Source organism: Pongo pygmaeus, chromosome 11 (genome assembly GCF_028885625.2).
Source record: "Pongo pygmaeus isolate AG05252 chromosome 11, NHGRI_mPonPyg2-v2.0_pri, whole genome shotgun sequence".
NCBI classification, from domain to species: domain Eukaryota; kingdom Metazoa; phylum Chordata; class Mammalia; order Primates; family Hominidae; genus Pongo; species Pongo pygmaeus.
This window is the reverse complement of record NC_072384.2, coordinates 106,981,976-106,998,630: the sequence shown is the minus strand read 5'-3', so window position 1 is coordinate 106,998,630 and position 16,655 is coordinate 106,981,976. Positions and strand designations below refer to the sequence as shown.

The following is a 16,655-nucleotide window of genomic DNA, read 5'->3' as shown; positions in this document are numbered from 1 at the left end:
CAATACACTCTCATGAGAAACTCTCAACAAACTAGGAACAGAAAGAAATTATTAAAGTCCAAATAAGAAAAACCCACAGCTAACATCATATTCCTTTTTCTTAAAGGTGAAAAGCTGAAGTTTTTTTCTTTAAGATCAGGAACAAAGCAAGGATGCCTATTTTCACTACATCTATTCAACATAGTACTGGAAGTCCTAGCCAGAGTAATTAGACAAGAAAAAGAAAGAAGAGGCATCCCAATCAGAAAGGAACAAGTGAAACGATCTCTATTTGCGTATGCCATGATCTTATATGTACGAGAGCATGGTTAAGGGTGGGGAGCAGGAGGTTTATTCCTGTTCCTTTTCTCCCCATCTAGAACCATCACTCAAAAGTATTAAGTAATCAGAAAATAAAACTTCAAATTTAGCAAATTCTAAGGAAATGACCAAGCTCAGGAGAGCACTTTATTTGTATCTCGTTTGTTTATAAGGTAATCTCAAATGTTGCCTGGGAATCCTAGAAGTGTTTACTGGAATAGTAATGGATACAGAGTTGACCCTTGAACAATGTAAAAGTTAGGGGCACTGACCCTCCATGCTGCCAAAAATCAGCATATAACTTTTGACTCCTCTAAAACTTAACTACTAATAGCCTACTGTTGAACAGAAGGCTTACCAGTTGAACAGAAGCCTTACCAGCAAAATAAACAGTTGATTGACAAATATTTTGTATGTTATTTGTATCATATATTGCATTCTTACAAAAAGTAAGCTAGAAAAAAGAAAATGTTATTAAGGGAATCATAAGGAAAAGAAAATATATTTACTATTCATTAACTGGAAGTAGATCATCATAAAGATCTTCATCCTCATCATCTTCACGTTGAGTAGGCTGAAAAGAAGGAGTTAGAGGAGGGGTTGCTCTTGCTTTCTCAGGTGTGGCAGAGGTAGAAGAAAATCCATGAATTAGTTGGCTCACACAGCTCAAATTCGTGTTGTCCGAGGATTAACTATATTCATTGCTTCATAGATAGATAGATAGATAGACAGATAGATAGATAGATATACAGATATACACAGAAGTAACTAATGGGAAAAGATAGATTTCCAGCATTTAAGCTCCATGAAGGCAGAAAAAAAGTCTAGTTGGTTCATCATTCAATCACTAATTCATTCATTCAACAAATATTAATCAAGCATTTGCCGTGTGCCAAGCACTGTGCTTGGCACTGGGCATTTATTTTGAAGTGGGGTATGTTTCTATTTTTAAAACATTCTGGCATTGCATGGAGAGTGACTTAGAGAAAGGCAAGGGGTGAGCAAAGAGACCAGGTAAAAGCCTACTGTAGTCTAGCCAAGAGATGACGATGTTGCCCTGAATGGGTGGTGATACACTTACTGCAATGGGGAAAGCTGGGAAAACTGTTATGCGGTTGGCAAATCAAGAGTTCTGTTTTGAACATATTGTGAATTGCCTGAGAGACATCCAAATGAAGACATCACAGAGGCAATCAACATGTACAATCTAGAGCTCAAGGGAAAGGTCTTAGTACAGAGTAGCTATTCAATACATATTGGCTTGCTTAATTAATTGTTGTAAATAAGATATGGGCTCAGTATTCCAGTTGCCCAGAAGAATGAACATAGACTAAAAAACCTAATACTTTTTCATTTCTACATCTATCATTCTTGTAGTCTACTCTCACATCCCTTGTTTATTAGAAGACGAGATAGACTTTTAATTACATTTAAGTGAATTATTTTGTCATTGTGATTTTCTCTGGACTGCCAGTTTCACAAGTGTTCCATCTAACATCTCATTAGGTCTCTGCCTATGTGCTATATTAATTCAGTCCTTACATTTATTTAATTCCAAGTATATGCCAAGCAACATGCTAGGTGCTAGGAGCATATTTTTGGCTATTTTTAATATTTCAAGAGACTAAAACTGAAAAAGAAAACAATGAATAACAGTAAGAAAAATTACAGTATGTGAGACTGATTACGGCTTGCCTATTTATTTATTGCTATATTTTAAGTTTTTACCACCGTGGCCTGAGAAACAATGTCTTAAAATAAGTTTGCCTCTGGACAAGGTTTGTTAGTCAGAAAATAAAATATTATTTAGTCAAGGTCCTCTGGAGCGGTATTGGAGTGATAAGTGGGATAGAAAATGCATGAACCCTCTAGCCTTATGTTCAACAAAAAACAGCACAGATGGACCCACAATATAAATTACATAGCTAAAAAGTAAACAACTAACAAAATAAATCTCCCCACGTTTTCATTTCCTGTGATCTTATTTTTATTAATTACACAAATAATGTAATACTGCATGTTTATTGTAAATTAAAATGCAAAGTGCACAGATTTTTTAAAAAATGAATTCATCATCATGCTCTTCTCTCTCTCCCACCTGTTTTTCAGAGATAACCACTATTAACAGCTTAGTGAGTTTCCTTCAAACTGTTTTCTATGCACATATGTATGTCTTTACTTTTTCAACATAAGTTAGATCATACTATGCTTTTGCTTTCTTCGCTTGTTCAATACCTTAGACATTGAGCAATGTCATTTTTAAAACGCTGCATAATATCCCAGGGTAAAAATGCACTATAATTTATTTATTGGTATATAATTAAGTTGCTTCCAATTTTTATCACAAAAAATACTTTGGTGTGTATCCTTATAACATATATCTTTATGCGCAAATATAAATATGTTTGTAAGATCAATTCCTAAAACCAGAACTCTTTAAGTTAAAGATTATGCATATCAAAATTTTAATTGATACCTGCCAAGTCGTATATCTTTCTACACCACAATTCCTATTATGACAGATCATAGGGGACACTCAAACCATTAATCAGGTAACTATAGAGCACTGGTTCTCAAAATGCAGTGTCTGGACTAGCCGCATCAGTATCACCTGGGAACTTAACAATAAATATAAATGCTCAGGCTCCATCCCACCTGAACAGAATCTGAACTCTGTAGGTGAGGTCCAGAAATCTGTTTTCACAATCTCCAGGTGATTTTTATATACAACAGAATTTTGGAGCCACTGCTCAATAGTGGGCTTTCTGGCTACTCCGATTTGTGCAAGGAGCCGTGGGAAAGTGCTTCTTAAGAACTTATGCCTGACTGAATTCGTAGTAATGATCATGGTAAATAATAGCCATCTTATTTGCTAGCTAACTTAAGGACATTGTCCTTGAGAACTGACGAAAAATGGATTCTGTTTCTTCTCCATGTGAGAGCTTTATCAAGATCTTCATGAGAACCTACAGGTATGTTTCTCTAAAAACTCTCCTGTTTGTTGATTTCAGGCCCGGAGTCTTCAGTAAACATGGACCTGTATAGTGGAGCTCAGCGAGTGTGCAGGGCCTTCTCTGCCCTTGTTGATCAAATTGTCTTGCCCAATTTGAAGTGAAATGGAGTCCAGGCTCAAAGGCCTCTTGGTGTGATGACAAAATGCAGTTGCACAACTGTATTAAAAGAATTAAGACTTCTACCTTTCTTTTAATAGTTTGGTGTGAACTATGAAGAAAACATGTTTTGTTTTTTGATCTCTCTCCCTACTTATGTATCTTAGTTCTGCAGTTCAGAGTGAAGGCTGGGGGTTAGGGGGGTGAGTAGAGGATGAAGAAGGAAGGAAGAAATGGCAGAGTCAGATCTCTGCTGAAGGGCCTTTCTTACTGTGAATACCTCCGGAGTAACATTCAAGTGTGTGACCTACATGGATGCATGCAACTGTCTTCCTCAAGTATCATGTAAATTACTGAATTGATGGCCTAATTTTCTATCTTGATGCTTCTGCTGGAGAATAGGCTTAGCAAAGAACTAACTACATACATACACACACACACACACACACACACACACACACACACACACACACAATTGAGTGCATGTAAAACTGGTAACATCTGAATAAATTTGGATTATACCACTGTCAGTTTCCCAGTTGTAATATTGTACCATAGTTATGCAAGATGTTCCCATTGGGGAAACTAGATGAAGGGCATACAGATGTCTCTGTATTATTTCTTATAGCTGTATATGAATCAAGTATCTCAAAATAAAACATTTAATATATGAATGTTTGTTGCTAAAATCTCCACATCCAAGAAGTTTCACCAAAGCATCTGTGTGCCTCCTTTCTCTGTTATGTTGGATTAGGTTATAGATGCTTAACTTACTAATGCCCAAAGTAATAGGTAACCTTTTTTGACTGTTAGAGCACTTAGCTTTTAAGCACTTTCTATGTGCTGACTCATTTAATCCTCGCAAGAAACCTAGGTAGTACGTTTCTCATTTTATGAGGAAACTGAGGCACAAAGAGGTTTAGTAACTTGTCCAAAGTTGATTTGGCCACTTCTTGATGAAGCTGGGATTTGAACTCAGCTTCTAAGCCTATACTCTAACTACTACTCTGTAATTCCTTTCAATAAATATTGTGGTGATTTCAATGTTTTTGTCTATTATCTTGAGATGCAGGCCATGTTACAGTCAGAGAGGCTGTGGATTTTTATATGATCTGTAATTCCTTGAACTGTTTACAGAGTGAAATAATGTCCCATTGGATGGGATTAGGACTAGGTTATCCCTGTTCCATCTCATCCTCATAGTTTTCAATCTGCTTTTCAGCCTATCATAAACTTTTGGTTTTAGTTTTGTTGCTTAGCATAGTTACTCTTCTTTTTACTTCATCCCAGTTTGTTCCTTACACTTTTGGTAAGCTTCATCAGCAAGCTGCAGTCCTTGGGCCAAATTTGCCTTTCTCCCTGTTTTGAACAGGCTATGAGCTAAGTGTGGTTATTATATCTTTTTAAAACATTGAAAAAGTCCAAAGAAAAATATTTTGTGGCACCTGAAAAGTTTATGAACTCTGATTTCCGTGTCCATAAACAGAGTTTTATTGGAACACAACCATATTCATTCAGTTATGTATTGTGATAACTGCTTTTGTTCTGCCGAGGCAGAATTGATTAGTTACAGCAGAGACTGGATGGCCCAGAAAGCCTATAATATTTACTATCAGACTCTACAGAAAAAGATTGCCAATCCCTGTTGTGGAGTACCAAGGTGAGGGAAGAACAAAGGGCAGACTCTTCTGCAAGCTCATTCTCCAAGTGTAGTTTCTCTTTGATGATTTACAAGAGATAGTGAATTTACATGATGGTTTTGAAGAATATGATGAAAAACATTAGAAAAAGCATCATCAATGCAAAATCACGAGCCTATATGTTGAAAAAGTAGTCAAAGGATGGCAGCTTTTCAATAAAATACTAATTTTCCCAATGAGCCAAAAGCTGAGGCTGGGCCTTCTCCCCCACCTCTTTCCCCAAGCTTCCTTTTCTTGTTGCGAAGACTCAGCTAATCCTCAAATGAAACTGTTTTCTGATAATAACCCTTTAGATGCAATTTCTAGTTTAAGGAGGGCCCTAATCCTTCAATGAAAAGATTTACTGAGGCTTCCTTTGGACCTGAAAAAAGCAAGGGAATTGCTAACATATCTGAAATTCAAACTGGCTGTCAATCCTATGTATTGGTTATAATAGAATGATTGGAGAGTTGGGAATAATTAGAGATAAAAATAGCATTGTGTCCCTAACTCAAATACATTTGCTAATTGGACTTCCCTGCTATAAACCTTGTTCAGGCCTGGTCATTTTTCAGGAAAATAATTATTTATGGGTTCTTCTCTTATAATGCTGTTCCTTTTATTTTGTTTTTCAATGCAAAGTGTAACCACTTATAGAGTTATAATATTTAATCAAATAACAAATATGCTTATTGGGAAATAATTTGTACCTATTTACACTTAAACATTATTTTATCAGAGTTTGGATGTCATTAGTGGTAACATTAAATATTGAAATAAAGAGACTCCAATAACATTACCTGGGGTCCAGAGCTTTTATTAATTTTGTTTTCATTAGAAGAATGCTTTATTTGCCAGTTTTTTGTTTTGTTTTACTTTTTGCTTCATTCAGTATTCAAAAATATGCTGTCAAACAAGATTCAGATATCATAGATTGTCAGTAACTAGTAATTCCTAAATATAGTCCCTTATGTGCCTGTGCATAAGCAATCCAGTGGTTAAAGTCTTGGAAGCCATGCAGTGTATTCAAGTTAAATGTATGGCACACTAGTTTATTAACATGTCAAGCATCCCAAAATGAACTATTAAATGAATACAAAGAATCCTCAAGTCATCTCTGGAAGTTATTTAACTCCTTTAGACTGTGGGATAGACTGGCAGTAATGTCACCATTTGAAGAAACATGCTAGCAGCCTAAAATAAATAAATAAATAATAGAAAGCAGCTTTAAATAAGTATACTGAGAGAATTTGGGTTCATATTTATCTCTGGGCATTCCCACCATTTAAAATAAATAAATAAATAATCAATAGTTAAGAAAAATGTTATATATATGTATATTTAATTCCAAGGCATGAATTAGCTCCGAGTTCAATTTATTTTCTTTTTATTTCCAGGTTCACTTTTCCAATGACACTAGACCCACTCCTACGCACATGCATGCTTATCAAATCTTCAATCAACTCTTTCTTCTTTAGGAAGGAGGTCCTTAGGAGCTGAGAATATGTACCTGAAAGTAGAAAAGCGGAACTTCATAAGATCACCAAATTAGTTTCAGGTTAATTAAATATCAATAAATTATTTTTAAAAGGCAGGTTTGATGTTTCTGCCACTCCAGTATCAAGATTCTCTATAAATTGATTTCAGAGGAATATATGTAAGTGTGTATTTGTGCAAAGTCTTGTGTCCTATGCAGTTTAGCTATATAATCTAAAACAAATACATTATAATAAATACATTTTTGTCAATTAATAGGCATTAAAATATTTGCCTGATTTGAAAAAAGTGAAAAATAGTCATTATATATTTTTTATATAGAAATATGAAGAAAAAAATGTAAACCACTCAAAATGTAACCTCTTAGAGATAACCATAGTTTTGTATATGTACACTTTATACTATAACTTATTTAACCACTACCCTATCATGGGACATTTAGATTATTTCCAGGTTTCCTGTTACTATACATAATATTGCAATGAATAGCCTTGGATTGCATCATTGGCTGCAGCTCTAAATGTTTCTTAACAGTAGATTTCTAGGTGGGTAATTGCTGAGTATGTGGCTTAGAAAATTTCTTGGAGTGGGTGAAGTAGAAAATCAAGCATTTGAGAGTCTATTTATGTTTCTGAACCATTGTTTTCTCTTGTGGTTAGTGTTTAAAATATAAGCACTATGAGCATTGGCCAGCTAGTGAGACACCAGCTGCAAACACCATCAGATTACAAATCTAAATTTTAATTTTCTCATTGCAGAGAAAAACAAAGACTCACTATTTTTCTAGAACATACAAAATGCCAGGCTCAGGAAGGCGGGCTTTTTGTCCCTCCCAGTGGCAGAGCAAGGTTTGTTGAAGGAGGAGGCCATCATTTTTGACACAAAGAAGAATGTACTTCAAAATTTCTTCATTCGCATTGAAGCCTTTACTAACTCATGAGTTACTCTCAATTCTGTTATTTTCTATTTGGGAGTCATCAGTATACTCTTTCCCTAACACACTGTCTGTGTGTGTGTGTGTGTGTGTGTGTGTGTGTGTGTGTGTCTGTGTGTCTCTCTCACCCTTTCTCTCTTTCTCCCTTGACATAACCCATCAAAATTTAGTGGTTAACTGGTTAACTCTGGTTACATCCTCTTCATACCTTCTCTTGGATACTTCAACCTTCAGCTATTAGCCCATGCCTTTCTAGACTAAATAACAATGATCTTTAGAGGCTTTTCTCATAATGACATCTCTAGCCCTTTTATTTCTGAACCTCATCTGTTCCTGCTAATCATTGTTATAAACAGCCATGGTGTCCAGATCATCATCCAGCTCAGTCGACTGTCCTTGGGGTGAAGCTCTTCCAGGTTCTTCTCATAGTTAAATAAGTGCCTTTCATATGTTTCTTTTTTTATAGAATCACAGTACATTGGAACAGAAAAGATGAGACTTTGTGTGTCATCTACTTTCCATACATTTCTTTTTCAGTTGAAAGAACTGATGGCTAAATTAGTTAGTTAACTTGCTCATGGTTATGCAGTTATCTGATATTTTTTTGTTTTCATATGTTGACTCAGTATTAACAAATATGCTATATTAACATGCAAAATTACATAGGAATTTTATGTTTTTAACAAAGTATGATTCATAGTAAGATTTATCAAGTGCATTTACACTATTTGATTTGAAGACATCAGAATAACAAGAACCTTTTTGCATATTACGTAGACACTTATTTTAGTTCTTCTTGTCTTCTGACTTGATGATGTGATTTCCTTGAGAACTATGGAGACAAGCACTGCTTCACCTTCACTCCCGTCCCAACCTAACAACATATTATCCCCAAGGGACAAAAGAAAAAAAATATTGGAGGATCCATGCAGGTACATTCAGAGCCCAGTTGAACCACTAGAGATTTAATCAAGCCTCTTGAGATGAAATCTCAATGTTCCTGTAACTATTTAACTGTTGGACATGGTATTTCCTTGACCCAAGACCCTCTTTGACTGTGATTATACAAACCAAATGGAAAGTCTTGTTTCTTGGTCTGCAAACAATTTTTTGTGTCAAACATTAAAATAATCTCAATAAAGTGAAACGCTCACTCCTGCTATTTGGCTACTTGCATACCAACTCCCTAAAGTTTGCAGACCAGCTGAATCACCAACAACTCCGTAGCAAGACGAAGGAAATGACTTCCAAAGCTGAAGCTGTCTTGGAGAAAAGCTTTATAAAATAAGTGTATATATAACTTTTTGTGTTCAGCTGAATACAAATAATATTTTCATTTATTCAGTAGACATTTCTTTGAGTTATTCAAAGTGAGTGCAAGATAGAAAAAGATATTGCTGGTGATTTGAGTAAGACAGCTAAATATGATTTTTTTTTTTTTTTTAAGACAGAGTCTTGCTCTGTCACCCAGTCTGGAGTGCAGTGGTGCGATCTCGGCTCACTGCAAGCTCCGCCTCCCGGGTTCACACCATTCTCCTGCCTCAGCCTCCCGAGTAGCTGGGACTACAGGTGCCCGCCACCACGTCTGGCTAATTTTTTTGTATTTTTAGTAGAGACGGGGTTTCACCATGTTAGCCAGGATGGTCTTGATCTCCTGACCTCGTGTTCCGCCTGCCTCGGCCTCCCCAAGTGCTGGGATTACATGTGTGAGCCACCACACCTGGCCAATATGATTTTTAAAATATGGAAGAAAAGTCCCTACAGACCATCCTCAGCAGTATAGAATAAAACAAAACCATGGTCCGTACTGGTGCTGATGCCTGGGCAGCCTCTGTTCAAAATATTTTAAAAATATGGGTAACCAACATTTAAAAATATTCATTTGGTATTTCTACTTTAGTAGCAAGGCTGCTGAAAGAATATTTCCTCTAAAAATGAAATTGGTTTGAGTTACAATAACACTTACCAAAATAATAAACTTATCTGTAAATAATGGCCATGAATTATCTGGGTTTTTTGGATTAGCAAATCATGAGGATTTTTAATTACTAAGGTTAAAACAAACTAGATATATAAAGGCTCTAAAATATCTTGGGAAAGGGTAGCACTAGAACTACCACTGTTAATTGCTATTTTAATATGGAGGTTACAGGAATACGTAACAATTCTAACACTAAAATGTACAAATGTAAAAATTAGTTATGCCCCTGTTTTCTACTGTTGTATATATAATTCTAAAGAGTTATTGCCACTCAAACAGCCCTTGATAAAAGGTTTCAATGCTCATTGGTTGAAATGACATCAAAAAAGGATAAAAATAATATGTATAGGGTTCAGGCATCTCTCCGCTTACTCACAGAGGCTTACTCAACCTCATTCTAATTCTATAAGGGACTTTTTTTCTGTACCCTCAGATGAGACTATTTGAATATAGTATTTACTTCAATGAAAAACTCTAAATTTGTAGCAAGTTCCAACTTACTAAAAATTAATTACTCAGATTGCTGCAAGTTAATTACTTATTTGAGATTCATTCAAAAAGCAACATGAAGTGAATCTACATGCCAGCTGACTTTTTTACTCTTTATTTCTTCAACTGAATACCTCTCAAAGCGCCTCTCTATTTACATGAAAGCAATATTTATTTTCAGTTTAACAAGGGCAAGAGTTTGTGTGCTGCAAATGTTTCCTAAGCTTATATTCAAATCTTCTCAATTCCACGGCAAGTAAAAACCAGGTTATGGCTGCCAGTGTTCACGCTAATAGCAAAAAATAATGTTGATCTTGGGGGATCTGTTTATACTTTTATGTTGTATTTTGGGAATCATGCTTTTTGTCTTTTCTTTCTGACTCTTCCTTGCTGCTGTTCACAGGAAGTATGAGGATGAGGACAATATGTTGATATAAACAGCTACTGTGCAATGCAAAACGAAGTACTATCTATCTTTCTATCAGTTGTGTGCTCTTGGGGTTCACCTCTTGAGCGGAATATATATGACATTGGATTCCCCTAATGCCATTTCCCTCTTCCTCACAATTCAGCACATTCATACTTGATTGACCCTTTCAAAAGACATGGGAGCTGGGGTTGACCACCTTGTTTACTCCTTGTGTGCTGTGGCTGCGCTGCTGAGATTTTCTCTTCCTCTCCAACCAATTGCCTCCTTCCTAAGCCATGGTTCCTAGAGAGCACACAGTCCACATAGATGTCCCAGAAGAGTTGGGCCAGATCCCAAAACAGTGCTCCATGCTTCAAGTTCTCAGATGACTTCAGGTAGATCATAAAATCCCAGAAGCCCGAAACAGTGTTGGAAATGCGAGGCTTCCACATTTCCAGGAGAAGCACTGAGGAGGATTCCCAGCACTGAGGATCAGCTTGGTTAAGAGCCAGCAAGTCTGTCTGGCTATGGCAGAAGAAAGGAGATACACAGCACATTCCCACAATGAGCAGGGAGCAGGTGAAGCTCAAGGGGCGGTGGATCCCTCCTCTGTTCCCAGGATCAGCCATGGCCCTAAAACTGCACAGGATGGAAATATTTCTTATCAGTTCCCGCTTGTGCTCCGCTCAGTAAAGAAAATAAGTATGCCCTTAATAACCTTAATTCCAGCAAAGGAAACACATTGTCACAAAGTAGGGAAATCTTAGCCAAGCTCCCATATCACAAGTTCCATTCTATCTAAAATGACTCATTGCCAGGCCAGGGAGTGAACATAAATCCAAGATAGTTAGTCCAAGACATATTCACTCCTAAGGTGTGTTCCTTTACAAGATGAATAAATTAATCTGCTAATCTGTTTTTCTCTGGTACAGAAGAATGTAGTCTAAAAGAATATGAAGTGAACATTTAAAATTTTGCTGCATGGCTTTAACTATTCCATAATATCTTAGTGAAATCTGGCTCACCTAATCTAGGACTCATATATAATTAAGAATTTAAATATATTTAACCTTTAGATGCATTCCTGTTCACAGTGACTTTTAATTTAAAAAAAATACATCAGAATGGTCAAATGTTATAGTAAAATTAACACAAGACAATGTGCTAAAAGTATGGATGAATATATGTGGAGACAAAGAGACATATATTCAACCAGTTAGAGTAGAATCAATAAGCATTTTACAAATACCAAAAATGTTCTGCAATTCTGATATAACTTTCATAAAGATAATGTTTTATAATTTCTCTAGTCTTGCTATGAATCTCAAGGATTTTTTTTTAATGTGACTCTCATTCAACTTTTCTGACTTTCAATGTCTGTTGCCATAAAATTGAGGCATCCACATACCACTTTGAAATTGTTCTTTTGCTACCACTTCGAACAAGTGCAATGATAAATGATGCTCTTAAAATAATAATAACCTAAATGTTCACTTTTTGCCAGAAAAAAGTGTACATATTCCTTCACAGACCATACAAAATGTATATCACATTTAAACAGCTCTAACATAAAGAAAAAATAGGAAGGGCACATACAGCTCACTTTCACGTTTGTATTATATTTCCAAACCTTTTAGATGTTAGTATCATGAAAGCAAGCAAAATACAGCTTATGGGAATACTCTTATATTGGAATATTTAATGATAACACCATAAGATGGATAATCTGTCTCTTCTGAACAGCAGTAGGACATGTTTAGGTACTGCTAAATAAATATTTCAGAAAGTGTCTTTGAACATGCATGTTCCTATATTGAAGAAGCATGTTAGAGATACAAGATTATTCAAAAACTATTTCCTCTATCTTTCATATCATGTATGCATTATCTCTACTTGAAATCATATTTATTGTGTCCCTTTCCGAACTAAAATATCGAGGTACCTTGAAGGGTGGTTTTTCTAAAGGACAAGTCTAAGCTAAGTTTTCAGAGGGCAGGACTCTGTCCAAGGTACAGAGTTATCCGGGACTCCCTGTCTGCTGGCGCCACGGCGCTCAAATTGGCTCCTTTAGGTCCCCTTCTAAATTTTAGGAGAGGCTTCCCAGACCCTGCAAAGGTGTTTCTCTGAGTTCCTTGAACCTGGAGTCCTCCGTGCACCCCGCTACGAGCCCCGCGCTGAGTCTCGGCCCCGCACTTGATTCCGCAGCCTCACCCTCCGCAGGGAGGAGCTGCCAGGGACCCACTCTGTCCTTTGGGCCACACTCACCTCCTGACTCGGCGGCTCTACTCCCAGATGGCACAAGGGCTTCCCTCCGCACTCACCCGCCTGGCCCCTTCCGGGTTCCCTCGAACGCGTGGAGAGAGTTCCCTCGAGTACGCGGAAGGGAAACGCTCAGGCTGCTCCCGAGCGAGTGACTGTCCCCAGCTTCCGCGTCCTGGAGGCTACCGTGCCTCTACTTAAGCAGTGGGAGTGCTCGGCGCCTCTCCAAGTCTACGTCAAAGCTCCTGGAAACTGCCGCCACCTCTCGCCTCCAAGTCCATCTCCCGCACCCTCCTCTTCTCTCCCTCCCCGGAGAATTTCGGTTCAGGAACAACAGGCTTGGCCACACACACTCTCATTGGCCCTGACCCGCACCCACTCTGCACCTGCCGGAGTTGAGCCTCGGTGCCGCTGGGCTTCCCGCTCCCACCTTGCGGGGGCGTGCCGATGCGGCGGGAACTGCAAAGTTAGGGCCCAGCTCCGCGCTGGTCCAGGGGACAGCAGGGGTTCCCGCTCACCACACGGGCCTCGTCGGAGAATAAAAGGGTGTGAGGGAAGACTGTGGACTCTTGGGGTCGGAGGAGAGACATGAGCTCCCTCTCGACACTCTGCAAGGGCTCAGAGGAAATAAGGCGCCTCCTCGAGATATTCCAGGTGTGAATTTCTCCTGCCTGCCTGTAGCCCTGGACTGAAAGGAGAAAAACACCCCCGAGGGCAGAGATGAGGAAAGGGACTTGGCCCTGCTGGAAGCTCCCCCTGACTGGCGCCAGGACACCCCGTTGTTTCCAGACCCTGGCCTGGGTCACTTAGGAGACTGGGTTGCTGCTGGCATCGCTTTGGTCAGCCCCTCAACCCAACAACCCCGCTCCAGATTTCACAGCAGGGTTTCTGCTTTCCAAGAAAAAAAAAAAAGCTCCTGGGATTCCCTTTGATTCTAACCTCACAGCTAGTTACTATTCCGTCCCAGATGAGAGCCCTGTCACTGCTCCAGTGCTCCTCTGAACATAAGTGCCCATCTTAACTGAAACACACCCAGCCAAGGGGCCTGAGGCAAAGGTCTTCCCTTTGCAAGTGTTTCCACGTTTTGCCCCTTCCCTGAAAATTCCTTCAGCCCCTGAAAACCACTTGTAGTCTCCACTAACTGAAGGCTTTTGTGCCAGCTCAATAGTATCCATGGTTACCTTCCGAGGGGCACAAGGCTTTGTGGGAAAATTTGCCGAAGCCACAGAGAACCAGCCCCCTCCCCAAGGTACCATTAAATAGGAGGTCTGAAGAGGAGTTCTGGGGAATTCTGAGCTATTCCTACTGCTCGGAAATGATGGAGTGTACTTCAGTTTCTCCATGTGTGAGCTGTATCTAATGTCTGCTTCTATTCACCCCATATGGCTATGGAAAAAGATCAAGGGTGAAGTCTTGGACTTGCTTCCTGAACTTTGAGGAGCTCATGCCTTTGGAGAAAACATACTTCAGGACATCATCCAGGAGAAGTTCCCCAACCTAACAAGACAGGGCAACATTTAAACTCAGGAAATCCAGACAACTCCAGTAAGATACTCTGTGACAAGATCAACCCCAAGACACAGATGATTATGTGTCTTGGGGTTGATCGAGAAAGCATTTTGAGGTGACTGGTGAATGTCTGGAAAAACGAGTTGTACAGTGTATCCTAAAGCCAAAGGATCAGGAGTGCAGTTTCAGGGGTAGAAGACAGTACAAGCAAAGGCAGGGAGGGAGGAAGTGCTTATTGCAGTTCATGCTTCTGGGAGCGAAGTCAAAGAAAGGACTGTAGAGAGGGAAGGCCGAACAGAACAGAGAGGTAAAGATGTGTCCCCTGGTTTGGTACATGTCAATAGTTACATTACTGTTGAAAACATTCATATATAAATATGCAGTGCTTACTTTATTTTCAAGTGCCTATGTGTTAGGCACTATTTTACATGCTGTGTATACGGAAGGAACAAAACAAAGTCCTTGGACGCATGTAGCTTACATGCTAGTTGAGTCTGGAGTGGTGGTGAAAAAAAATTTATTTATATTTTAATTTTAAAATTATATCTATACACATATATACGTATATATGTATATATGTGCACACACATATATATGATTTATGCTTCTAGTTTCTATGTTGAATGGTGAGTTTACAGCTATCTATCAAAAACAAACACACAACTAGCTAATTAAATAAACAAGTGGTGCCATGCATGAGTCAATAAAGTTTATCTGTCATTCTGAAGCCCAAGAAAAAATATATGAGTAATGTGTCAGATGTGATAAGAAAAACAAACGGTCAGCCATGTGCAGTGGTTCATGCCTGTAATCCCAGCAGTTTGGGAGGCCGAGACAGGTGGATCACCTGAGGTTGGGAGTTCAAGACCAGCCTGGCCAACATGGTAAAACCCCATCTGTACTAAAAAAAAATACAAATACATACACAAAAATTAGCTTGGTGTGGTGGCACGCGCTTGTACTCCCAGCAACTCAGGAGGCTAAGGCAGGAGGATCGCTTGAACCCAGTAGGCGGAGGTTGCAGTGAGCTGAGATCACGCCACTGCACTCCAGCCTGGATTACAAAACGAGTCTCTGTGAAAAAAACAAAGGGTCATCAACAAAAAGTAAAGCAGGGAAAAGGATGATGGAGAAGAGCTATTTTATATAGAGAAGCCCTTCCTGATAAGAAGATATTTGAGCAAAGACCCAAAAAAGTGAGAGGGTGAGTCATACATAGTAAAAGAATGCTTCAGGCTGGGAGTGGGGAAAACAAGTCTGATGGCCTTGGAACAAGTGTGGTGTGAGAAGGGTGTTTTTGAGGCATAGTGGCAGGACATGAGGTCAGAGAAGTGACCAAAAATCCATGTTGGTTGCTCAGTAGAGAACAGACCAGAGGGGAGCAAGGGATGAGGCAGGGAGCTCAGTTAGGAGCTGTTGCAATCAAGGTGGGATAAGATGGTGGAATAGATAAGGGTGGCAGCAGTGGAGAGGGTGAAAGTGGTCAGATTCTGAATATATTTTGATGGCAGAAGGGACAAGACTTGTTGATGGACTGGATATAAGGTCCAACAGAGAGAGAGAGAGAGAAGTGAAGATGACACCCAGTGTTGGGGAGTAAGTAACTGGAAATTTGAATTACCATCAGCTGAAAGGAGAAATGGTTTGAGGAATAGGTTTAGGAAAGGGAAATAAGAATCTGGTTTTAAATATGTTGAGTGTGAGATGACTGACATCCAAATGGAAATTCCAAGTAGGTAGGGAAGAAGGGGGAACTTAAGATAAATATTTGGGATACAGTGCTCAGGAAAGAGGTCCAGATTTGGGATTTTGTCAACATGTAGGCAATATTTTGAACCATCAGAGAAAAGTGTGGAAAGTGGCTACAACAGTAGCCTTCGGATAGAACCTGGAAAATGTCAGTATTGGAGTGATTAAGAAACAAAGAGATAGGAGGAATCAGGAGAGTGTGCTGCCTTGGAAGCCAGTAAGGTAGGGCTTTTCACATAAAGAAGAAATCAACCATATCACACAAACTCAGCAAAGGCAGTCAATAAAATGAAGACAAAAAAATTCCATTGGATCTAAAAAACAGCAGGTCACTGAGAAACTTGTTAAGGGCAATTTCAACTAAATGTTAAGGGAGGAGAAATTGTGGTGGGCTGAAGCAGATATGGAAGGTGAGAAAATGAAGACAGTGCCTGTGGAGCATTCTCCATGAAGTTCAAATAAGAGGGAGAAAGACTGGAGTGGAAGGTTAGGAGTTGGGCCTTGACCATGTTTACAGGCTGAGGGAGAGACACTCATAGAGAGAGAAGTGTTGCAGATTAGGAGAGAAGGATGACTAGTAACCTCAGAGGGAACAATAAGCAACAGGGGTAAGAGGATAAGGACGAGCCAGACTGTAACACAAGGGCAGAACACTTGCCCTTGAAAACAGAGGGAGAAAGGGAGGCTGTCTGTTGATGTAGATATGTCTACAGGTAGTGTGGTGGGTAGGGGAGGCAGA

At 39.0% G+C, this 16,655-nt stretch overlaps 2 protein-coding genes across 4 annotated transcripts in view; one reads left to right on the top strand and one right to left on the bottom strand.

Moving 5' to 3' along the window:
- DYTN (dystrotelin) overlaps nucleotides 1–3,609 on the top strand; it is a 72,570-nt gene extending 68,961 nt beyond the window's left edge. The window contains exon 15 of the mRNA XM_054478869.1: nucleotides 3,312–3,609. Coding sequence (XP_054334844.1) covers nucleotides 3,312–3,415 — 104 coding nt within the window. The 3' untranslated portion in view covers nucleotides 3,416–3,609. The remainder of the gene's footprint in view (nucleotides 1–3,311) is intronic.
- Nucleotides 3,610–6,459: 2,850 nt separating this feature from the next.
- Nucleotides 6,460–13,791, bottom strand: FAM237A (family with sequence similarity 237 member A). Of its 3 annotated transcripts, none has more exons than XM_054478236.2 (3): nucleotides 13,598–13,791; nucleotides 10,617–11,038; nucleotides 6,460–6,599 (listed from the first exon to the last, which is right to left on the bottom strand). In XM_054478236.2, the coding sequence occupies exons 2-3, from the start codon at nucleotides 11,026–11,028 to the stop codon at nucleotides 6,466–6,468; spliced, it is 546 nt and encodes a 181-aa protein (XP_054334211.1). In that variant the 5' UTR covers nucleotides 11,029–11,038; nucleotides 13,598–13,791; the 3' UTR covers nucleotides 6,460–6,465. The 3 variants fall into 3 exon arrangements, with proteins under 3 accessions (XP_054334211.1, XP_054334212.1, XP_054334210.1); XM_054478237.2 differs by having other exon boundaries at nucleotides 12,721–13,790; XM_054478235.2 differs by having other exon boundaries at nucleotides 12,665–13,772.
- Nucleotides 13,792–16,655: the final 2,864 nt, after the last annotated feature.

Coding starts and splice junctions, on each gene's coding strand:
- FAM237A (XM_054478236.2), bottom strand. CDS start 11,028: ATGGCTGATCCTGGGAACAGAGGAGGGATCCACCGCCCCTTGAGCTTC. Junction 6,600..10,616: donor GCACACAAGGAGTAAACAAG/GTGGTCAACCCC, acceptor TTCTACTTTCAG/GTACATATTCTCAGCTCCTA.